General features: G+C 41.1%; 1 protein-coding gene across 6 annotated transcripts in view; it reads left to right on the plus strand.

The window, feature by feature from the left end:
- ZNF236 (zinc finger protein 236) overlaps positions 1-25,517 on the plus strand; it is an 80,756-nt gene that overhangs the window by 24,815 nt on the left and 30,424 nt on the right. For 5 of the 6 annotated variants that reach the window (XM_059706391.1, XM_059706390.1, XM_059706389.1 and 2 more), the window contains exons 7-16: positions 46-189; positions 2,950-3,147; positions 4,067-4,295; positions 12,479-12,751; positions 13,967-14,170; positions 18,843-18,984; positions 19,585-19,845; positions 22,940-23,193; positions 23,891-23,986; positions 24,453-24,604. In XM_059706391.1, the coding sequence (XP_059562374.1) occupies positions 46-189; positions 2,950-3,147; positions 4,067-4,295; positions 12,479-12,751; positions 13,967-14,170; positions 18,843-18,984; positions 19,585-19,845; positions 22,940-23,193; positions 23,891-23,986; positions 24,453-24,604 (1,953 nt within the window). The remainder of the gene's footprint in view (positions 1-45; positions 190-2,949; positions 3,148-4,066; positions 4,296-12,478; positions 12,752-13,966; positions 14,171-18,842; positions 18,985-19,584; positions 19,846-22,939; positions 23,194-23,890; positions 23,987-24,452; positions 24,605-25,517) is intronic. The other variant, XM_059706394.1, reaches the window with a different exon arrangement.

Consider the following 25,517-nt stretch of genomic DNA (forward strand, 5'->3'; position numbering starts at 1 on the left):
AGTAATTAAGTGTAAAAAATAATTTTTTCTCTTTTATTCTTTAAGGTCAAGAATGGCCCTACCTATAATTGTACAGAATGTAGCTGTGTATTTAAAAGTTTAGGTAGCTTAAACACTCATATCAGCAAGATGCATATGGGTGGGCCACAGAACTCCACGGGCTCTGCAGAGACTGCTCATGTTTTAACGGTAAGTTCAGTGAGCTGGCTGGTAGGATATTCTTTTACCAAAATCTATCATCTCACTCATAATCTTTAAAACTGAATATTACTTAGAATATTATTTATTACCATAGAGGTGCTATGAAGTTTTTCTACGTGGTTGTATGGTGCTACTATTTTTTAATTAGTAAAAAAAAAATCAATCTTTTAAATTTTAGAATAGTGTTAGATAATCCTGATTTATAGACTATCACCTGACCCAATAAAAATAAGACAAATAGAATCATCAATTTATTGAGTTGGAATTCCTGCAACATTATTGGTGATTACCAGTGAATATTCTTTATCATTATGCTATAATTTAAAAATTAAATATCCTTTTAAGCTATATTTCTCCCTAAGGTGACAGTGATAATTTTTCCTTAGACTTTGGATTTTGGTTGGGGAACTAAATTGTATTTTTCAGTACATGGATTTAAAATTGTATGACTTCACACACACACTTATTCTTTTTATTGGAGGGATTCTATAGCTCAGTCTGTTACTTCCACCGCTCAATTGATAGTAAATGGCAAAATCTAAACACAGTGCGGTGTCATGGCAGTAGACCTTGGACAGAAGTGTGAGAGTGTGGGTGTGTGCTTACAGTGAGCTTGGCTGGGAGTCTGGGGCTTCCACAGCTGCCTCCTGCCCCACATGAGTGTTTGTCTTTAAGCGTTAGGCTCACTGTTAACTCTTTTGTCCTTTCTTTTCTCACAATATTCACAGCTTGGGATTGATACCTCAGCTCACTCTCCATCAGGGAGGGTGTTGTAAATAAGTCCTGAAACTGGAGAATAATTATTGCCTAATAATTAAGTCTTAAAATTCTATTTTGGACCGAGTATTTTTTAAAGAAATTTTCAGTGTGTAAATCAACCAAATACTAAGAGTTTTCACCATTTCCTTTGGCACAAGGCAAATCAAATATGTAGATGTAGTGACTAATCTGGAATGATAATCCAGATAATTTTTAAATTATCTTGATAAATACCTGAAAATGCAGTGTAAGGTTGTGGAAACATGAACACTTCCTCCCTTTCCCTATTGGACAATGTGAGGGTCCAGCATTGCGGCATGGGCCAGTTTCAGGACTGCCTGGGACTCCATGGTCAGCCTCTAGGTGAGTTCTTTGTGGCTCTTGTTTTGCATCTCACTTTTCTTTTTTTTTTTAAAAAATATGTTTTTATTGATTTTAGAGAAGGGAAAGGAGAGGCAGTGGTAGAAACATCGATGAGAGGGAAACATTAATTGGCTGCCTCCTGCACGCTCCCTACTGGGGATCAAGCCTGCAATCCTGGCATGTGCCCTGACTAGGAATTGAACCAGCAACCTCTTGGTGCCTGGGACGATGCTCAACCAACTGAGCCACATGACCAAGGTTGCATTTCACTTTTCTAACTCTTGACCTTTTTGCTCTACTTTTATGGGTTTTCCTCAGCTTCATTTTATGATTCTCTTATTGATATTTTTAGCTAGTACAATTTTTAATTTCTGGAGCTCTCCTTCATAATCAGATTGTTTCTTTTTCAAGACATGCTTTTCTGGTTTGTTGTACTTACCTTGGAAACCTAACTAGCATTTTCCTTGTAAAAGGTCTCTTCCTTCTAGAGCCATCTGCCTGGGTCACCTGCCAGGGCTCCCTGTTTCAGATGTAATTCTTATAACCCTGGTCCCATTTGCATTTTGGAATGAGGCAACAGCAAACCCTCATGTGAACTTTTCACAAAAGATGGAGCTGGTTCATCTCGAGGGTCCCTTTGCCTGAGGAACCAGTTCTCAAACCTGGGGTCTCTGGAGGCAGCACAGAAAGGACTTTGTGTTTAGTCTGGGGACCTAAGTGCCACAAAAGGCTTCAAGTTCTCCCTAAATCATTGTTTACTTTTATTTCTTTTAGAGCCCCTCCCCCCCCCCCTTTTTTTTTGTCTGAAGGTAAAAGCCTCACTGCCCTCTTTCATGGGAGGAGGCCAGGGGTTAATTGTCAGTCCGAAGTAGTTTTCCCATGGTCTTTCTTTTCTTTAGTAATAGACTATAAAAATAATTTTTAGAGCAGCTTTAGGTTTACAGAAAAAGTGAGCAGGGAAGTCCGTACTCCCCCTTGTTACTAACAACTTGTGTGGGTGTGGTGCCTTTGTTAAGAGTCCAGGGCCGAATGCTGATGTGTTACAGTAGCCAGAGTCCACTCTGTGCTGTGTGTGCTGTAGGTTTTGACAGATGTGTGATGTCCTGCATCCACCATTATGGAGCATACAGAGTCGATTCTCCTCCTCCTCCACACGTGTTTGTGACGAGTCATTTCAGATTCCTGAGTTTCTGAGGAATTGGATCAGCCCTCTCCTCAGATGTTCTGAGCTGTAGCTTCACAGAGCATGTATTCCTCCAGTGCTTCTCTTCTCCAGGAGAGTTTTGAATTTTTTGCCCACAGTGGATTCTTTCTTATTTCCTTTATTTTGTAACTCTTTCTATCCTTTCATTCTAATAGGTAAGAGGAGTCTGAGGTTTGCTCAGTCCCTTGAATTGCTAGTATCTGCTAATACTTAAAAAAACTTTAAATGGTTGTAGTAGAAAATTCACTGAATATGATCTTTTAAGAGCCAGTATTGTGCCAAAACATAAAAATTAGTGAGACATTATATTTAAAATTTTGGACAGAATTAGATTTTAATGCTTATAGGGAGGTTATGCTTCTTTCTTTTTTTAAATAATTGAAGTACTAATTAATATAATTGTTTATATTTTTTAATAACAGGCCACGCTGTTTCAGACTTTACCTCTTCAGCAGACGGAAGCCCAGGTCCCGTCAGCTGTGAGCCAGCAGAGCTCACAGGCGGTGACTGATGTCATCCAGCAGCTGCTGGAGCTGTCAGAGCCCGTGGAGTCTAGCCCAGTGCCCCCGCCTGGCCAGCCGCTCAGCATCACCGTGGGCATCAGCCAGGACATCCTACAGGTGAGTGCACTTCCAGCTCTTGGCTGTGTCTGTGGGAGTCTGAGTGTTGCTACTGAGAGAGAAATACAGGGTGCTTGTCAGAGTAAAGGAATCTTCATTGAAAATGTGTCCTAACTGAATAAGTTATAGTGAAGTAAAATAGGCTTAATTACTTGTGGACAGTGCAGAATTCTAAATGATTTATTAATCTATACACTTTTTAGAAGTTTAAAGTTCTAATTTTTTCTCTCAGTAAATTTACTTTAAAAGAGTGGGCTTCTCAGAACTTTCTTGTGTCTGTCCCTGTTGACATAGAAATGTTCCACTGTTTCTTGAGGTTGTGCTGTAACTATTTGGAGTAAGCTCTGTGCTGTGTCTGTGTGTGTGTCCCATGCACGTGGGGGAGGAGACGGAAGAGGAGGGGAGGGTGGAGAATGGAGTTCTTTCCTGGTTCTGACCAGCTAGCCTCATGTCCCATCTTCATTTCTAAACAGATGGCCTTGTTCCTCCTCCTCGCTAGTTATGTACTTACTATAAAAGCTAACCTCTCCTCTACCCTGTGGGGACAAGTTGGCCAGATGTCACAACAGCGGCTATCTTAAGAGTAAACCCAGTGTAACTTAAAACTGATTTTCAAATCCTTTCAGAGACAACCAGAGTTGTCTGAGGTCACATACCGAGAAGTCAAATTAATTCACTAAAATCCCCTTTAATTGGAAAATGTCAAAGCTTGCCATACCATGTTTGGGTGGAGGTGAGATGTCAGATATTAGAAGGGACGTGTCAGCCTCAAACCTTTGGTTGTGTCACTTACAGATGGCTCCTTGGAAATGCAGACTTACGTTTCTAGGTGGTAGCATTACAGTTCTGTAGGTAAAGCTGACTTGGTTGCAGGTTTGGGCCATTGGATCTCCTAACCTTCGAGTTTTTTCTGTCTCAGCAAGCCTTAGAAAACAGTGGGCTGTCTTCAATTCCAGCTGCAGCACACCCCAGCGACGCCAGCCACCCCAAGAGCTCCACCGTGCAGGGTCAGGACCCGGAACTTCCCGACGTGCCCAGTGAGCCAGCTGACCCTGTAGATGCGGAGCCGGAGAAAGAACAGGAGAGCCCAGAGAAGCCGGACAAAAGGGAGAAGAAGCTGATAAAGAAGAAATCACCATTTCTACCTGGTAATTTCAGTGTGCTTTAACCTTTGGATGTTTGCATATTTTGAAGAAATGTCTTTCTTTTTCTTCTGAAGGTGATGTTTGTTGAATGTTCTGATAATGTCTACCTCATAGTATTCATTTGATATTTAAAATTGAAAACCAGGAGATAAATTTGTTAAACTATCTCTTTTCCATGGGCTGCCTTTTTCCCATGATTCGAGTCTCCCCCTGACTCATTCCAAGGGCTTGACCTTAGTTGTCACTGACCCTCCTATGCTCTAGCCCTTCTTGCCTCTGAGGCTGCGCATTCTGGTTACACTGCTATGGCTGCCTCGGCCAACTCTTCCCTTCCTTCCTCCAGGTGATGGTGCTACCATCGCTGACCTGGAAAGCGCAGCCCCTCCACGCTAAAGCCCCAGCCTTTCCCTTACACTCATTTCTGCTTCTTGGCCTTTGAGCCTCCGTAATCTGCCCCACAGGTATGTCCTGTCTTCCTACCCCCGCTCTCCTGACAGTAACGTGGGACTCCTGCTGCTCCTCAAGACCTCCTGTCTTCTGCATGCCATGTTTCCCGGCTGCTGTACATTAGGAAGGCCTTCTTCCTTCCCTCCTCGCATTCCATACCCACACTCCTGTGGGCGGCCCTCCTCACAGAAGCTCCCTGCAGAGGGCTCCTCTCCTCCTTTCTCCGTCCTGTGGTCTCTCTTAGTGGTTGTGCCAGTGGAGTAACTTGTGTTCCTTTCTGAATTCCCTGCTCCCTCAGCATGGCTCTTTGCATGGGGGCAGGGTTACTACATCTTTCTTGAGTAAAATAGTTTATTTTCTTTTGGGCAGAAGCATTCCCATGAAAATATTTTCTTACAGGCTCTAACTCTCTACCTCCCCTAGTTGTCTTGGGGGAACAAGGGCTTTCTTGCTACACAGTGTGGAATTATGTTTTCATCTCTGTTCACTTCTGAGAATGTATTTCCTCGTTAACAGGTGGTTGTGAAATCCTCCTTTCTCAGCCCACACAGCACTGTAGCCTGCTCTCCTTTCCCCTGGATCTGCCCTTTCCCAGGGGAAAGTGGACAGTGGAATTTGAGCAGTTTTTCGTCAGGATTTTCCTAGTAGCGAGGAGGCAGGAAGGAAAAAGGGCCATTTGCACATATTTGTGTTATGACAGGACAGCCTTGCAGGTCACAAGGTGCTTGCATTTTGAATATCTACTCTCCATACACCTGCTGACTGAATGGAGATCCCCAGCGGGGTGGAGCCTTTCGTCTGAGTTAGCAGTGGCTGATGTCTGTATTCATCATGCCAGAACCTCTGAAGGTGCTCTGACATGCTGCTGGCATCAGGCCCTTCTCCGGACTAAAGGCCAGACCTGCTTCCTGCAAGTCCAGGTAGCAGTGGCTCCTCAAACTGAGAAAGGTAGGCTTCATCGTGCTGCCTCTCTCAGCTCTCCAGGAGCTGGGATCAACTTCTTTCCTACGCTGAGCATTAAACAGATTTCAGAGTGGAGTTCTGGTCAACCTTACCTATAGTATTGTAATAGGGAGGGTTGTGCTCACAGAGTTCATAAAGATTCTACTAGTTAATTTTTGAATAAATTAAATACATGTTTACAGTATTCAGCAAGGTTTTGCAGTTCTAGTAAATTTTAGATTTAATTTTTCATTTCTGTCTACCACTCCTTTTCCCTTTATTTTCTATATGACACTTTTTATTTTGGCCAGTATTTTCTTTCAATTTTACTATGTAAAATATACTTTTTGAAATAAAAAATGTGTAACATTGGTGCTTTTAAATCAGTTAATTTATGAAATCATTAAATCATAACGATTCATAAATCATTCAATATCTAGGACACACATTGATGTTGAAATAATTTAAAGAACTGTAGTTGCAATGTAGCAAAAAATTTGCTTTGTTTATTATATTTCCCCCATACTTTGTGTCCACACACAGAAAAGAAAATTAAAAATTTCAAACATTTTCTATTCAGTAGTTAAAAAAAAATACACTGTTTTTCACCGCTCTGGTCTTTATAAAGGATTTGAGTTAAAGTTTTAAATAATAAAAATTAAGGTACCAGGATAACTCTGCTGTATGTTTCAACAATGTTTTTATACCAAACAATTTGAATTAGCGTGCAAACAGCTTCTCTTGTCACATATCTGTATTTGGAAGAAATTATTCCCAATGTATAGAAAAATCCCATATACTGAAGTAAGCTGAAGGCAGTGTTAAAAAGACCAGTGTGAATGACAGGGAAAAAAGTGCTTCTTTTGAAATGTTGCATTCCTGATGCTGATGTGGGCACGGGAGACTCAGTCCCTAGGGTTGGCTCTCTGGAAGAACCCTTTTAGGTAATTTTTAAGAACTTTGGCATCAGGCCCTTTCTGGAGCTATCTGCATGGAGGGCAGGTGTTCTCATTGAATGTACTGCACACATTCTGGCCATTTGAAATGGATGGTTTCCAGGGGCCCTGTACACACAGGTGAAGTGATATTGTTTATGCACCTGCCTGGCACAGGTGTACTGAGGGTGCTAGGGCACGTGTGGAGAAGCTGCGCCTCTAAACTAATCAGCAAACCCGCCTGTCCATCTTCATGTCCATGGGTTCTACTAGCTTTGGTCTCTGCCATTGGATCTGGAATTCGACTGCCCTGAGGTGACTGACATTCTAGGAACCTCACACTGCATGACTGTTTGCAGGAAACTGAGTGACCCTCCCTAAAGAGCAGACCGTCCTCTGCTTCTGCTTGGTGGACGGCACTTCTGAACTTCACGAAGCAGAGCCAGGACTGTGTTGTAACCAGGTTCCTGCACCTGGTCCCTAGGAATGAGCTCCCGGAGACCGCAGCTCCACATGTGTTCTGAGGTGGGTGGGTGAACAAGACTCTGCTTTCTCTAGGCAGCTAGTCATGCTGCCTCCCCCTGCTGAGGGCTGGCAAAGACTTTGTAAACAGTCCAGATAGGCTGCTGGTTCCGCAGGCAGGGGCGGGCAACATGGCCCACACAGGCTGCTAGAGACGCCTGACTTCCTCACCTTGTGCTGTCAGTTTTTAGAATTTAAGTTCTACATTAGTGTCCAGAAAGCTCTGCTGTGTGTGTGTGATTATACCACTACACCATGTTCCCATGAGGGCAGGCCCGTATCTGCAGTGGCCTGTGGCACACGGTGAGCACGTAGTGTGTGGTCTGCTTCTGGGGGAAGTGATGTGGTCTCAGAATGTACCTCGACTTTTGCATTTACTGGCGTCTGACCTTGGGCAACCTAGTTAACCTTGAAAATGTCAGCTTTCACCTCTGGAAAGGGGGCAATGGTAGAATAAAAGGAAGAGAATTGAGGAAGTCCATGTAAAGTATGTAGAATGGTGTGACACATAGGAAGTGATTAGTGAATACAGATAGTTCAAAATTATTTTGTAGATAGGTGAAACTTGCTCATGCCACACAATTCAAAAGATACAAATGGTATACAGTGAGAAGTCCCTTGGTCATCCTTGTCCTTTACCCATCCTTCCCCAAGGCAGCTGCTGTCACTGGGGTTTTTTTCTGTGTCTTTTACACAGGCCTGTGCATATTATTACATGTTTCATACTATTGTTTTTAGCAGGATGGGTGGCATACTGTATATTATTTTGCAGTTTACTTTTTTCTACCTATCTTATTTTATAAAATGCCTGGGTCCTAGCCCATTTCATGGATAAATGATGTTCAGGTTATGTGCAGTCTTTTGCTAATGCAAACATGCTGCAGTGGATATGTTTGTGGCTGTGTGGTTTCACACATGTAAATGCATCTGTAATGCACATCAGCGGAAGTGTCAGAGGTTGCACAGGCTAAGCCCTATAAAGATTGCTCTAAGGTTTTAATTTTGAAATAATTTTTGGCTTAACTGAAATGTTCCAAAAACAATACAAAGAATACTCATATGCCTTTCATCTAGATTCCTCAAGTATTAACATTTTCTTACATTTGCTTGCTCTTGACCTGGGTTTTCCCTCAATTTTCTGAGTGACCTGCAGATATAGTTAATACCCCAGTAACTCTTAACTTCTTCAGTGTGTATTTCCTATGACCAAGGTCACCAGTCTTGCATACCTTTAGGGCAGTCATCAGTATCAGGGTGTGAAAGCTGATCCAGCCTGCAGACCTGATTTATTATTTGTGTTACTAATGTGCTTGATTAACAAAAGAAAAAAAATGTAAGCACTTTAGAAATTTTGGTCAATATCACCAACTTCCTACCTTGGAGTCTTTGGGATTCACATGCCCAACAACATAGGAGCACCTGTCTCCTCACAGGGAAGAGATTGTTATCAGAGCTCTGGGGATCCTTTTACTCCTTTCCTGGGTTAAAACCATTCTTATTGTGGCTCTAATTTCATTTCTTAGAAGGAGTAAGGTTGAGCAGCTTCTCATGTTAAAGAGCACCTGTGTTTTCCATTGGAGGGACTTGATTTTTATTTGCTGTGATTAATATACTAAGGATGATAGTATCTTGTGAGCTGTATTTATAGTACATGTCCCTTTCTGATTTGTTTGCCTTTGTGTATGTGTTTTTGTTTCTTTTTTGCTTGTTTTGTTTGCCTTTTTGAGGTAAAAGGGAGGGTTTGTTTTTATATAGCCAGTTGGAGAGAAATATTTTGTTTTCATATAGCCAAATTGGTCAATGTTTTATGACTTTTAGACTTGTGTGATAGACTTCACCACTGACATTATGGATAGCAACCTCTTTTATCGAATAGTTTCATACTTTCATATTTTAAACTCAATCTTTGACTCAACCTTATTTTGTTCCTAAGTGAGCACCCAGTGTACAAACACGTTTATGTTGTGGTTTCCTCACTGACGTGCAACGCCACCTTCCCATCTGTTATCCTCTCAGACCTGTGTGGGTCTGCCTGGACTTTATTCTACCTCACTAATCTGTGTTTTTATTCATGTGTTGTGGTACTGAATGGTTTTAGCGTTAATAGGGAGCCCAGTCCTTTCTTGCTGCATTTTTTTGAAAGTGTATTTTTGACTGTTATCATATACTTTTTTTCTCATATCTACTTTAGAATCATCTGCTAAACTTCCACAGCTGTAGTTCTAAAAAAGTCCTATTGATATTTGTATGTAAGTGATTTAGCCAGGGAGATTTGATGCCTTTATAATTTTAATCTTTGTACCAAAGAATAGAGTGTGCACTTTCATTCATTCAGATCTTTTCAAGTTTTAGTTGTATTTTAAAATTTTCTCCTGGGTTTAGTTTGCAGATATGGAGAATGCTGACTTCCATGTATTAAAACATGGGCCTTTTTCTGAGATTTAGTTTTATGGGTATGTTATCATATCATTTGTAAATAATGATTTTATCTTTTCCTTATAGTTTATATAGTATGTCTCTTTATCTTACCTAATTTCATTGGCTAATATTTCTAAACACCATAAATTAATAGCAGTAATAGTGGACTTTTTCCTGACTTTAATTAGGATTGCTCTATTTTTCTATTAAGTCAAATGTATTGGGATCTGTTTTATTCATCTCCTCCTGTTTTTAGAAAGTTTTTTGGTAGTTAAGAATAGATGTTGAACTTTAGTAAAAGCCTTTTTATCTCAACAATGATTATAACATATACTTTTTCTTTTAAAATTTGATAATACATTTGAAGAGGAAGGCTGTTGCCCAGCACCCAGGAAGGTTGCCATGAGGAATGCGGCTGTGGTTTTCTCCATCTTCCTGAAGTTGGTCAAAGGGCCGGATCTGGCTTCAGTTTTCCATTGTAGCCCTGGATGAGCCAAGCAAATGTGCAGGCCAGATTTGTAACTCTGCTTCATCTATTCCCACAGATAATTAGAATCTGATGACAATCTTATCTTATGTAATTAAAGATAGGGTCTCATTTTTGTTTGGAAAACATTTGATTTTCCATGATGATTTACTAATTTTGGCTAATAGTATTTCCTCTTACCTTGTTATACCTTGCTTTTTTTATTTGTCATGAAAAGACGTTTAGATAATTATTCTACTTTCTTGAATTAATTTTTCCTATTAATTTTAAGCAGTCTTAAGTTTTAGTCTCCCTTAATATAAGCAATATGACCATAAACTAAATGTCTTTTTCTTATTTTGAAATCATTTCCCTGTTTCCTACTTTTTCTCCTCATAATTGTGTTCTTCTTATTTCCATTGTTTTACTGTTTTTTTTAATGTTATTTTTCATTCATTTTCCTAACCTATGTTAATTAGTCTTGCAAAGAGCAGTGTGTTCAGGAAAATACATGTTCTCTCCCTACAGTCACTCACACAGAGGAGAGTTCCTGGTATTTATTGGTAGCACGGAGGAGGAAACACGGGATTTTCTTCTTCCTGCTAAAACTACGTTCATGCAGCAGATCCTTGAATAACGTCATTTTGTTACAATGTTGATGAGGGAAAATAACCGGATTCCCGGCCAGGCCCGCAGGCTGTGCGGTTGGGTTTTCCCATATCTGCATGGGCTTTCTCTGGATCCGGTTTCCTCCCACGTGCCAAAGCTGTAAACATGATGTGGGGTGCCTGGCGTGTCTACACTGTCCGGTCTGAGTGAGCATGGGTGTGCATGAGCGTGACCCTGTGATGGAAGGACGGCCTGTCTAGGGTGGCCCCGCCTATGCTCTAAGCTCTCCGCCTCCTGACCCTGAACTGGAATCAGTGGGTTGGAAAAGGATTATCTTACTTGTTTTTGTTAATTTTTCTTAAATGTACGATAGTTCGCATTTATTTCACTGTTTAATACTAGAATGATTTGGGTCTTAATTTGGAAGTTTGGTGATGTGTTTTTGAACAGAAAAGTGCTATAGGAATCTGACTCGTTAGCCTGGGGTGCGGTTGGTTTCTTTATAGTGATTTGTCTTTAAGTCACATAAACCTGTTAGCATTAAGTGAAGTCTTACTATACAGAGTTAACATAAAGAGCTAACGTTTCCTGGTGAATTTCATTAACTTTAATTGATTTTAAGTGGGTTCTATACATTGTATGTCTCTGTCACATGAATAAATCTGTTTAAATTTAAAAATAAAGTATTCTGCTGAATTTTGTTTTTAATTTTTTTGTATACTTTACAAATCATTTGGTTCTTATAGTTCCATAAATTCTACTTGTGATTTTGTTTTCTAGTAGGAATAGTTTTAAACCTGATTCAGAGTTGAATATTTAGAGTTACAAAAGAATCTTTTGATTTTGATCATGTTATATATATTTTTCATAACTACGTATTAGTTACCTTTTATAGCATAAGGACTTATCACTTCTGAATTATTTGCATTTTTATTAGTGATATTGGATAGGCTCAAATAGTACATCATTCCTTCTCAAGCTGAGTCAGTTTTGGAATCACTGTTTTTAACTCACATTCACAATGGATTAAGTCTGCAGCTAACTCTCGATTTAGTCACATCACCTGTCCAGTTAGGCCTCTTGTCTCGTATTGGCTATGCTTTCTGTTCTTGGGACTGTTAGGATTTTCTGCAAGATTAAATCATATCTCCCACAAATCGCAGTAACAATGGAAATTTCCACCATTTCCATAACTGATCATGTATCTTCCGCTGTGGCGAAGAGAATCGGGTTTTTTTTACAGTTGCAGGGAGCTGTTCACTCGACCCTAGAGCAGCAGTTCTCAACCTGTGGGTCGCGACCCCTTTGGGGGTCGAACGACCCTTTCACAGGGGTCGCCTAAGACCATCGGAAAACACATATATAATTACATATTGTTTTTGTGATTAATCACTATGCTTTAATTATGTTCAATTTGTAACAATGAAAATACATCCTGCATATCAGATATTTACATTACGATTCATAACAGTAGCAACATTACAGTTATGAAGTAGCAACGAAAATAATTTTATGGTTGGGTCACAACATGAGGAACTGTATTAAAAGGGCCAGAAGGTAGCAGTGGTTCTCAACCTTCCTAATGCCGCGACCCTTTAATACAGTTCCTCATGTTGTGGTGACGCCCCAACCATAAAATTATTTTCGTTGCTACTTTATAACTAATGTTGCTACTGTTATGAATCGTAATGTAAATATCTGATATGCAGGATGGTCTTAGGCGACCCCTGTGAAAGGGTCCTTTGACCGCCAAAGGGGTCGCGACCCACAGGTTGAGAACCACTGGCCCTAGGGCCATTAGGCGCCTTGATACCTGGCATCTCACAATCTGTCTCACTGCGCTGCAGGGTCCATCCGCGAGGAGAACGGGGTCCGGTGGCACGTGTGTCCCTACTGCACCAAGGAGTTCCGGAAGCCCAGTGACCTCGTGCGCCACATCCGCATTCACACGCACGAGAAGCCTTTCAAGTGCCCACAGTGCTTCCGGGCCTTTGCAGTGAAGAGCACCCTGACTGCGCACATCAAGACGCACACGGGCATCAAGGCCTTCAAGTGCCAGTACTGCCTGAAGAGCTTCTCCACATCCGGGAGCCTCAAAGTGCACATCCGCCTGCACACAGGTGCGGGGGCGGGGCCGCCGTGCGCAGATCGGCGGTGCCCAGCAGTCTGCGCAGCGCCACCGAGCGCCTTCAGGACTTCTTTTCCTTCCTTAATCCTGTTTGTGGATGGCGTCTGTAGGCTAGGCATGAGGTCCGTACTGGCGGAGAAAACCCACGTGGCTGTGGTCCTGTGGCTGCCGGCAGCAAGAGGGGGGTCAAACGCAGGGCTCGGGAAGGGACACATGAGAGCAGAGAGGGAGAGAGACCACCTGTGGGCAGCCGCGTTCAGGTTTAGGCAGTGGGCCTTGGTAAGGAAGAGCAGCGTCCCCCTTTGCGAAGACCTGACCGCTGCAGCCGGCACCCTTCAGGCAGGGAGCTTTTGTGCTGGCCTCAGGCAGGGCGGGCACCCACGTCTCCTCTAATGTTCAGATATTTTGTAACCAGTAATAAGTCAGAAACACTTATATTCGGGCTCCAGTTTTACTTATAACAGCTTTATTGAGATGTAATGCACAGATCATAAAACTCACTGTGTTAAGGTGTACAGTTCAGAATTTTCACACATTTTTATCACCCCCAAAAGGAACCCTGGACGGTTAGCAGTAACTTGCCTGACCTGCCTGGGATTCCTGGGCTAAACTGACCATGTGAATAAGTGTTTGAAAAAGCTGAAATTAGTCAATTTTGTTATATGCCCTTCTCTGGAATCTGCATTTTCATTTACCAGTAAAATTGCAAAAGAAGGAAATTTCCTTCAGAAAAGGAAAGTGATAGTACAATATGTTATTACTATCAATAGCAGCAGCGGCGTTATTATTTACAATCAATAACAGCTTGTTTCCTAAATGCTGGGTGCTCCCTAAACACTAGTTCACACAACGCCAGCAAAGCCCAGATGCAGGCATGTGACTCCAGGCCACAGATTACGGCTTGAGAGAGAACAGTTCACACACTTTAATATTCGTAAAGACTTCTAGTACTTTGATTATCCGTATTTTACTTTGTCCTGAAAATAGTATATTTTTTAACTTAAATGCTTTTATTACATGCCTTAACATCTATAATATGAATTGTTTGCAAACTAGGGAAAAGAAGTGATTTATAATAGTCAGGAAACTATAAGCATGAAATGACAAATTGAATGTTCAAGTCAGTAGTAAGATTAAAATTTTATATTGGCATTAATTAAGATGTATTTTCTTGAAATAATTGTATGGTTACTTTTGTTTTTATTAGGAGTCAGACCTTTTGCTTGTCCTCACTGTGACAAAAAATTCCGAACCTCAGGCCATAGGAAGACACACATAGCCTCCCACTTTAAACACTCGGAGTTGAGAAAGATGAGGCACCAGCGGAAACCTGCCAAGGTTCGTGTCGGCAAGGCCAGCGCTCCAGTCCCTGACATTCCTTTGCAAGAACCAATCCTCATAACCGACGTAGGTAAGGTTCTCTTCCCTCTGGGACCTCTGACGGCGTATGTCATGCTATGTATGGTCACAGCCTTATGTAGTTTTAGGCTGATATTAGTGCAGTTCTTATAAAGCTTTGCTGTGTTATGGGCTGGTATATTAGATCCTAGTTCTGTTTAAACTGTTGCTCAAATTATGTTCTTGGTTAGAAGAGAAATATGTGTAAGTGAAAGTATTAGTATGTTCCACTGAAGAAAAATTTCTTCCTGAATGGAACTCTCAAAGCCCTAGCTGGTTTGGCTCAGTGGATAGAGTGCAGGCCTGTGGACTGAAGGGTCCCAGGTTTGATTCCGGTCAAGGGCACAAGCCCAGGTTGCAGGCTCGATCCCCAGTAGGGGGTGTGCAAGAGGCAGCCAATCAGTGATTCTCTCTAATCATTGATGTTTTTATCTCTCTCTCCCTCTCCTTCCCTCTCTGAAATCAATAAAAATATATTTTTTAAAAAGGGTAGGTGGTCATTATGTGAAGTGCACTTTGTATTTTGATGTTTTTATCTTAGAATTTTTACCTGGTGTGTAATGGATTATTTATTTGGGCTGCTTTAATCTTTGAGCTTCAGGGAACTATAATTCTTAGGGGATTTGATTGCTTAGAGCATAAAAACAGATCAGCACTCCCATGGTAGTTAGAATACTTTGATATCCTTGTCTGGTTTTATTAGCTCACAAAAAAAAAATACAAAAACAGACCAATTTTACTGAATATGTATTTAATTTTCACCACAGTCTATAGGTTCTCAGTGGTTTGTGTTATTCCTGAAAAGTCTAGACAGATTAAACATTTATTTAATGGCCCTAGAATTATCCTTCATGCTTGAAGGTTATCCTCATATTGCCATTTTTTTTCAGGTGGCCATGAATCAAGTTAAAAACCTATGGGTTTCTTAACTTTAAGTTTATAAATCCTTAAATTGAGTGAACTAGAGTTCTGATTCTCCAGACTTTTTCCAAGGTTAAAAATGGCACATATTTTACTCGTTGGCTTCACAGATACCTGCATCTTATACCAAATTAGTGGAAGCGGAATTCAAAAAGGAAATGATTTATACAGATAGCTTCACACTGTAAAATGTCATAAATACTTATTTTCATGCTTACCTTCTTTGTTATGCATCTGTCTCTTCTCAGACTCTGGGCTCTTTGGGGGCTAGTATCTAATAGATGTGACTAATAAACTTTGGGAGACATTTGATAAAAACACGTCAGAGAGGATTTTAGCACAGTTTAGTTTCAATTATTTGACTAAATTGGGAAATGAGATGTCCCAGTTCAGTCTAGTTACTTAAAACACAGTACTTTTACATTGAAACTATCACTTTGGAAAGTATTATAATGCATTAGAAATAACTTTTACAGCTGCATGGGAACTTAAAAACAGTCTTTCCAAAACTTCTCTCTATCTACCGATGTAAACACTGGGTCCTAGAGAGAGTTGTAGCGATACTAATGAGTATATGACCAGCTTGTGCACAGGGCAGAGCTGGTTCCTAGGTGTTCTGGGTCTAGGCTAGGCCTGTGTTGAGTGAAACTCAAGCCTCCCACATCCATTAGCACCACCCTCGGCATAGGAGTTTGGAGAGTGCACCTGGCTTTTCACAGTCCTGTGTCATGCTGTCTAGCACCAGTAGTCTGTAGCAGCCTTTAATTTACTGCACTTTAGGGCTCTAGACATGCTGCCCGTTTCCTTCTCAATGTTCTTTTTTCTAATTTAAGAATGAAATTTTAAGTAAAACGTGCAGATTGAGGAAGTATTGGAGTTGGGTGATCATAATAGTCTGACCAGTAGCTGTTTATGGATTTTCAAATTATATACATTTAGGATATGTCTATTTTTTTAAATCACCATTTTTCTCTCTGTATGATTATTTTGTGTGTGTGTTTAAGTGTAATATTTTACATAGCATAGATGTTTGAAATATCTTTTCTTTGAAGTGAGCCAGGCTTTGGTTATCTATTGTTTTAAGCCTTGATCTTCCAAGTTTATATTTGTGTTTTAATATAATTGGTTTTAGTACATGTATCTTGCTTTTCTTTAACACATTTGTCTAACCTAGTGTATCAAATTTATTGTATGTGTTTTTAATCATATATACTTATGTTTGTCATTTTGCAATATTTACATTCTCTTACTATTTGCAATATATGAACACACCTGTAAGACTAAGTTGTATTTTCCTCAAGCATCATAATAAGATGAAGCTGTTTCTTCTGTTAGTATGGAAGGGATTGTAGGACATTTTAAGGATACTTTTAGTTTATTTTTGGAATATATTAAGTGAAATTTATTCATGCCTTTCTTTGAGATTAGCAATTTCCTTTAAAAAAAAACAAAACCAAAACCATATTAAAGGACTGATGGATAGTCTAGTAGAAATGACATATTATAACCAACACCTTAGGACTTTTATGTATGCTTAATTCACCCTTAATTTTTTTCTTCAAAAATTGAGACCTTATCATTATCCTAACTTTTTAACAGAACTTAGTGTTTGTAAAATTATTAGAGGTGAAAAACAAAGCATCTAAAAACTGAGGCCTATTATTTTACTTTCTTTAATAATTCAAAGTAGGGAACCCCCTTGCCCCTTGCAAAGGGCTTTGAATCTTCTTGTGCCTGGGCACCAGTCCAGAGAGTCCATGTCTGGGGAAACATGAGATCACAGTTGTACATACTAGGTTATCATCCATCATGACTGTGCATAGTTAGAGGTGATGAAAACATCCAGCAGTACTGCATGTGATGTCCTGAGCATATCGGTGCAGTGGGATTCCTTGCAGACACCTAGAAGATGAGGAGGAGGCTGTCATATGCAATGACTTGAACAGATGTTAATGAACAAGTAATTAATTACAGAGCAGCATGTGTGGTTGATCCCACTTGTGTTTGTAGGTAACAAACCCTTTTTTCAAGTGTGCACTAAGCTGTTCATTTACGGTTTTCTCTGAGGTGTTCCTGTCAAGCTCTTTTGTTTTTCTTTGTATGATCTTCTGAATTATTTCAGAAGAGCCCAAGAATTTGCAGTTGTGGAAGGGATTGGATGTGAAGGGATTTGGCTGGTGTAGTGCAGGCCTGTGGGGAAGGAAGGGAAGATCATTGGGAGACAGAGCCAGCCACCCCTCAGGGCCAGGCCTTCTTAGCTTCAAAGAATGGGTCCTTAGGAATGAGACTGAGAGCCTCAAGGGAAGCATGTGACCAGAGACATTGTATTGTGGAAAAGAAATTATGAATCAGACATTTTGTGAGGTTGTTTATGATGGAATACACAGGTTCCAGAAGCCAAAAGGGAAAGAATTAGGAGAGGAGTGGGGGCCAGGTGGGGTTTGTGCTGCAGAGGTAGGTAGCTGGAGGGGGATCCTACACCAGTGTGGGGGTACCACAGAGAGGAGGGACACCTGTGGGTCTTGTGAGGGTGCTGAGCTTGAGGCTGGGTTCGGATTGCCAGTTTGCAGTCTCCAGGTAAGACTCTGAGCAGGTTGTTTCAATGAAGGTGAGATGTCAGGGCTGACAGGGCTACTGCCTGTCTGTGTCTGAAGGAGCTACACCAGTGGTTCTCAACCTTGGCTGCACATTAGAATCACCTGGGAATCTTTTTAAAATCCTGATTTCTGGGCCTTATCCTCCGGAAATTCTGTTTCTTTGTTATGGGGTGAGGCCACAACATTAGTAACAAAGAAACAGAATTTCCGGAGAATGAGGCCCAGAAATCAGGATTTTAAAAAGATTCCCAGGTGATTCTAATGTGCAGCCAAGGTTAAGAAGCACTGAGCTACACCAAGGGTGGCCTAAAGCCTGCGAGAGGAGAAAGTTGGTTTTAGGGAAAGAATTGAGCTCTCATAGTGGCTGGTGGGGAGGTCAGGGACATTACCCATTAACAGTCATCTCGTGGGAGTGGGTGGTACAGCTGATGGGAGACTTTGGGCCAAGTGGGGTCATGGCAGAGGGCTGCCTGTCGTGGGGGGTGGTGAGAGCCATGGTGGGTTCACAGGGCACTCTTCTTAATGCTCCTGTAAACTGCAGTTACTCAGGTTCAAGTGTGTGTTCCTCCTGAAGTGCCTCAATAGCTCAGGGGCTTGATCAGGACCCAGTAGTTCATGGTCAGCCATGGGAAGCCTCTATCCATGTAAAACCTGAATAACTTATGTTCTTCAGTTACTAATTTTAATGAAATGTCTGTGAAAAATGCTGACTTTTTCAGAATAAAAGGTCATGTTAGAATCATTTCGGTTTTGCATTTATTATAGGACCTAGTGTACAGTCTTTATACTACTGAGCAAATAAGGGATTTAAATTCTGATTAACCTCAATTTTGGATGACCTTATGTAAATTTCATGCCAACAAATGATCATACAGAAAGTAATTGTAGATATCTGTTAAAATTGGCTGTAGAACCAAAGGAACTAACTGACGATATAGGTATTCTTTCTGTTGAAAAACTGTATTTTATATTAACTTTATGAGTATTTCCCCATTGGTATTTTTTAAATAGCCAGTTCCTAACACAGTGAAAAAAGCATTTAGTTGCCATATTGGAATCTATGCTTTTAACTCCTCAGAATGTTCATCTTCTGGGTAAAACAGATGCTTTTGACATTTACCTTTCTTAGTAGCACTGAATTACTCCTGATTTTCTTTTGGTTTGTAGGTCTTATCCAGCCCATTCCAAGAAACCAGTTTTTTCAAAGCTATTTTAATAATAATTTTGTAAATGAAGCAGATAGACCATACAAGTGTTTTTACTGTCATCGTGCATATAAAAAATCTTGCCACCTTAAGCAGCACATCAGGTAAGGTCGCGCATTAGAAAAGAATCTGGGATAATGACAGTGATCTATCTGGTGGTCTGGTGACTGGCAGAAATATGAAAGGTGGATGGCTATGTTAGCCTTTGGAATTTCAAGTGTCACATTTGACCGTAAATATTTATTGGTAATTTATATTTTTATTCCTTAGTATCTTGACAAAATATTTTAGCCGGAAATTGCCACTGAATTTTATTTACACTCCTATTATATTTAAGTATTTGCAATTTCTAGGACATGTTGAAGAAGTATTTGCTTTGTTTCTTTAGAATTATGCTCTTTCACATTTTTTCAGGTATATCAGAGTTTAGGTTGATTTTTGGTGCTAGCAATAATGAAAGGAAAGTAGAAACTTCACCAAGGGAGAACAAAAGTCATGAGAAAAGCATAGAGCCCAGAGAAGCCTGGGGCTCCAGTTTGTCTCAATTGCACATAATTGAGGCTGCATCTCGGGTGTTTTTGCTGGTGGAGGGGAGAGCGGTGTCTGCTGCTCAATGAGATCCTGTGCAAGAGTGCGGTCTGAGTTACAAAGCATTTGAAAGTGTCAGGAGCTCACTCATTCATTAACATACTTATTTGTTTTAGATCGCACACAGGTGAGAAGCCGTTTAAATGCTCTCAGTGTGGAAGAGGCTTTGTTTCTGCAGGAGTGCTTAAAGCACATATCCGAACACACACGGGACTGAAGTCATTCAAGTGTCTGATCTGTAACGGAGCTTTCACCACTGGTGGCAGCTTGCGGCGGCACATGGGCATCCACAATGACCTACGGCCCTACATGTGTCCCTATTGCCAGAAGACCTTTAAGACCTCCCTGAACTGCAAAAAGCACATGAAAACCCATCGGTAGGTACAGTTCTGACGGTCACTGCAATAGCCCTTATAATTCCTATTGGTGCTGCAGAGTGTTCTTGAGAAATAGTTGTCTTTGACTTCCGTGTTATTACTTCTAGTTTGAGGTGTATTGGCTAAAAAACTAATGTTAGTGTCTAAGGATTTATTGAGAACCACAGGCATTTTTAATTTTAATATCTAATATAATCCTGAGGTACTTCATATTGGGCTAAATATTCTGTAACTTCTCTGTTAAAACCGATAGTAACAAGATGTAATGCTAGACTATGTCTAGTGTAATTAATTAGGTAGTGAAGATTTCAGAAAGACAACAGTGGTCCACCCTATGATTCTAGGCATATCATCAGTGTATGGAATGGTTCTTAGTCTGTGTTGTTATTTAAAAGAATACACATTTTAGCCACCATATAAATCCATCATTAAAGTAGACATACATTTTTACTTGATGAGCGGGCTCTTTCATTTCTGAATGGAGTGATCCAGCCAACTCTGGCTGACCTGCTTTTCTGGTGGTATCTGGAGCTTGTTCAGTAGGTATTTCTGTGAAGCCACAGAATTCTGTTTGTAATGGAAAGCCTTGGTAAGGCAACATCCAAGGAGACTTTGAAAGTAAGAATTACCAGGCCTATCATAGCAGAATACTAACCCTTCTGCCCTTAGAACATTTACTTTTAGACTATTTTAACCCAGGGGTCTCTGCTCAGACATCACCTACAATACCAACCCCCAGTGTTAGAGTAAGTTAGCTGTGACAAGTTATCTTGGTGTCACCCACCTGGCTACCTCAGCACACCTGACAGAATTGACCTTCTTGTGTGTCACAGGTGATTCCTTACCCCAGAAGTTTAACTGCTTCTGGAGACCATCTGGGGAATATGACATTGGTGGTGTCAGTCTAGAGCAGGGGTTGGGATGTCCAGGCCCGAGAAATCATTTGGTCTGGCCCTACCAAGGCAACCACAGGCAGGACTCGAAATTCAATAAATCTAAGAGCTTTTTTTTATAGCAACATAAATTTATATTGAGTGAATTATATTAAGCGGATGATGTTATAAATACCCAAATGGCCCTTGGCAGAAAAAAGGTTTCCCACCTCTGGTCTAGAGGAAGCTTGCTGTTACATATCCAGTTATACTTTATTGCTTTTAGGGAAGAAATTACATGCTTCCTATGCATTCAGGACCTGGGGTTTCCTGGGTTCAGGGTGCTCAAGCCACTGTGCTCTGCTCATGGCAGCCGGAAGCCTGATACCGTCCTGCTCAGAGGCGTGGAGCATGGGCACCGTCGTGCTCCGTGCGTGGTGAAGAGTATTTCCCTCTGTTGGGAAAACAGCCTTTGTAATGCACTCTTTGTGGTGGTGGTGATAGCACGGTAAGGCCCTTAGGTGTGGACTCAATGGCCAGCAACAAAGTTCCTGGGAAATAGGTCAGCATTTTGGCTGGGTCACCGCTATTAGGTGGAATGTCACATTGGCCACTGCTTCTCAGGATTCCACAGTGACTTTAGGAGATAGGTTTGTGGCTAAGGTGACAGTCTAAAGACTGGCAGGTCTACCCTTGCAGGGATGGCATTTCTCTCAGGGAGTGTGTGCACTTCAAACCTGCCAGTGAGCAGAGCAGCTGCAGTGTTTCAGCCCTTGTGGGAAGTGTGGTGATTCCTAAAGCACTGTAACACTGAAAACAGGTCTAAAAGGTTCCTGTAGTAAGAGCCATGAAAAAATCCCAAGCCAACAAACAGAAAACTGGCAGGACCATCTCCTTGCCTAGGGGCCTGTGGAGAAGACACGATACACCATGATGTCACTGTGCAGTCACTATTATGGTCTGTGTGACAACTAGGCCCCAAGTCCTCGCTATTTTTTATTATGTTCTTGTTCCCTTTCCTCAGCAAAAGTCATTGAGAGGTGATAATTTTTTTTTTTTTTAATCCTCACTTGAGGATATTTTTTCCATTGATTTTTTTTAGAGAAAATGGAAAGGAGAGGAGAGGAGAAGGAAGAGGAGAGGGAGAAACATGGATGTGAGAGAGACTCATCAATTGGTTGCCTTCCGCTCATGCCCTGACTGGAGCCAGGGATCAAACCTGCAAACAAGGTATGTGCCCTTGGCCCGGAATTGAACCTGCAACCCTTCAGTCCCAGGGCCGATGCTCTAACCACTAAGCAACCGGTCAGGGCAAGAAGTGATGATTTTTGATATCATGAAGTGAAAAGGTTTTGTTTGGAGCTACTAATGGAATTTGAGTTGGCAGGTGCCTAAAATTCTGGAATGGAAATAGGGAGCAGCTCTTTATGGGTCTGATCATGATGTCTTAGCAGACAGGTCACTCTTGTCTGAGATCATGTGTAGCCTGTTTAGCAGGTAATTGTTTCAGTTGTTTTTTAAGTTCTTTGATTTATTCACTTGAATTTATTGCTCAATTTTCTCTTTGACAGCGAAATTGTTGACCTTGATGAAAATATACTTGATATATTTTTGTATAGTAAAATCGCAGTATTAACCTGTGTAATGATTTTGCAAAATAGCAGAGTGGCCGCATGCCTCCTGGTCTGCTCTGTGAAGCATCAGGTCATTGGTCACAAAGACATCTGTGGCACGGCTGTGAGACAACAGGTCGTAGGACTTGGTTCCTATCCATACACCAAAGTGTTTATAATATTAAAATCAGTCTGTAAAGGCGCTGTCTCATTTTGTACAATTCTTTTTCTGAAACTTTAACTCACTCGAATTTGTGTTGGGAGAGTTTTACTTTGAAACATGTGGCAGGTTTTTAAATTTTTTATTCACTTAAAAATTCTGGGATGTTCCCCTTCACTCTCAGTTTGCTGCCTCTGTGTCCCCATACCTGTCGAAGGCACCGAGGCAGCGTGATTATTCTTCAGAATCATAACAGTATTTAATTTTTACCTGGATTACCATTGTGACTTCAAAATGAAAACATTTAAAGTAAAGATGTAACTTAATTCAGTTATTACGTAGTAGTAGTAATTTTATGATTTAATAAGTAAAGCACAGATTTCTCCTTAGCCTCTCTACCTGTCCCTGCTGCAGCATCTAACTTGCTGCTCATGGTTGGTTTTTTGAAGCTATGAGCTTGCTCAGCAGCTACAGCAGCACCAAGAAGCCACCTCGCTGGACGGCAGTGCCGTGGACCAGCAGGGTGTGCACGTGACCACTCAGATGCAGGTGGAGGTCCAGAGCGACGAGCTGCAGCCACCTGTGGACGCCGTCACTGCAAACCCTGATGCCATGCTCGACCTGGAGCCTCAGCATGTCGTAGGTGCAGAAGACACGGGGCTGGGCCAGCAATTGGCAGAGCCGCCTCTGGAGGCAGATGAAGGTACACATGTCAGGGTTTGACTTCTAGAACCATCGTGTAGTGCCTTAGCCCTCATTCTCACTCAGGTTCTATGGTGTCTCCATCTCTGACCAGGTCATAGAGTGTGGTGTGTCTGTGTGTGAGAGAGAGTTTGATGTGAGACAGGACTTTTTGATACCTGTCTTTCCTGTAACCTACCAGATCCCTTAGTATGTTGCAAAATGTTTCATTTCCAGTAAGTATCCATCTGTTAAATCATTGCTATTCTGGTACATTGCCATCCCAGGCTACTGCAGGTCTGCAAGGAACTCACGCTCCAAAACAACATGTTGCTTCCTCCATCAACAGAGTCTCACTACGAAAATGTCAGCGCGACTGTGGACAGTGAGCTTAGTGCCACTGTAGATTGTATCTGGCTCAGGCTTCTCTCTCGTACAGGCCTGTTAGCAGGCTAGTCCGCTGGCCAATTTACTGTTTTGTAGATGTCCCAAAATGTATTTAATCTTTGAGCAGGATTTTGTAGTTTGTATCCTTTCTGTTTCCTGGAAGAATGCACATCCACAAAGGTTTTAAGCAGTTGCTGGCTGACTGCGTTTAGAACTTCACAGAAGACTGTCTGAATGTCCAGGTGCTGTAAAGTGCTCTGAAGCACAGGTGAAAGTGTCCAGATTGGTAGGCTGGAAATAACTTGCACTTCTTTTTGTGTTCTTGTTCCCAGACAGGTTTGTGGCTCCGCAGCTACCAGGGCACATGGACCAGTTTGAAGAGCAGGCTCCTCCGCAGCAGTCCTTCGAACCAGCTGGCTTATCACAGGGTAAGTGCTGGCTTCAAGTGGGGTTGTCATGCGTTGTCCTCACAACCTGGTGTTTCTTCTAAGGCCCTCTGAAATCAGTGGTTTTAAACCAGAGAGTGTTTTGCATGACGTGTGCGCGTGCGCGCTCTTTTGTGGCGCACTCACATTTTCTGGAAAGCGACTTTAACAACCATTTTATGTGCAGTATATAGCCAGGAAAAAGGGGCTGAGTAGAAATGGAGACTTAGGGGTAACTGGGTGTTGGCTGCGGGCTTGTGGGCCTCTGCACTGCAAGGCGTGTGCTGAGCACAGCCTCCCGCCTGTTCACAGATGATTCTAGAGAATCCTGGTAAGAACTTTCACTGATTCCAACTCAGAAGTAGCAACATTCCTGTAAACATCTTTCGTTATAAAACTAACTTTTTTTGTGTGCCTTTTTTTGTGTAACTCATAATTTTTGTAGAACTCATTCTCTGATTTATTTTAGATTTTACAGTAACGGATACATACAATCAGCAGACTCAGTTTCCACCTGTGCAGCAGTTGCAGGATTCTAGTACGCTGGAGTCTCAGGCCCTGTCCACAACTTTCCATGAGCAGAACCTACTTCCGGTTCCCAGCTCCGATCCTATGAACGTGGTGAGTATTTATGGCAGGGACACTTGTCCTTATTGAGCACATCCTTTTATTCTTCAGTGTAAGTATTTAGGATTCGCCTACTTAAGAGGGCATATTAACTGTTTATAATTAAGATTATTGCGTTAGCTGTGAAAACTTACATGTTTAGTATATAGGGCTTTCTTTTTCCTTAAAACTTTAATTTTACTAAAAGATTTCCTTAGCTTGATGTGGCTTTATCTTTTCAGTTAAACGTCAGGCTGGCCAGTGGAGTGCTGTATAATAACATCTGAAGAATATTATTACTTTAGTCACAAAACCAAACATTTTTATGTGTGCATTCTTAAACATGTTAGAATGAAAATATAATGAGTATTGACATATGAAAAATAAATATTTGAATGCATAATCTTAAAAACTTTATCTCTTAGTTAACTTGAAGACATTAGTTTTGGTTTTGATTTTTCCATTTTGGAAAATTTTCAGTAGTTATAAAAACGATTGTCCAATCAATATTCTCACTCTTTAAAAGCTTCTTCTGGTAGCCTTGCTGCTGCTGTGGGCTTGGGTTGGTGGGAGTGCTCTCCGTAGGCACATGGCTACCCCTATAGTATTCTGTTCTCTTTCTCCCGTGATTTTGTGATGATCCAGGAGATTTAATATTTTCAGAAAGTAGGCCTTTAAGTCACTGTCAGAGTAGAGTAGATGAAGGGTGATCTCTTATTAAGAACTCTTTTTGTGCTCGATTAAACTTTTTATTAAAATAGGTTAATGGGGAGTAAATAAAATAAGTGTTTTATAAAATCGGTGTAAGTGGTTTCTTGTTATTAATCTGGCCCAGTGACTGCAGTGCACTACTTGGAGTTTCTCCCTTTTAACTCCACATTTATGAATGTTCATTTTCTTGGTTGTTAATTGTTTTGCATTTATTCAT

Source organism: Myotis daubentonii, chromosome 8 (assembly GCF_963259705.1).
Source record: "Myotis daubentonii chromosome 8, mMyoDau2.1, whole genome shotgun sequence".
Classification (NCBI taxonomy): Eukaryota; Metazoa; Chordata; class Mammalia; order Chiroptera; family Vespertilionidae; genus Myotis; species Myotis daubentonii.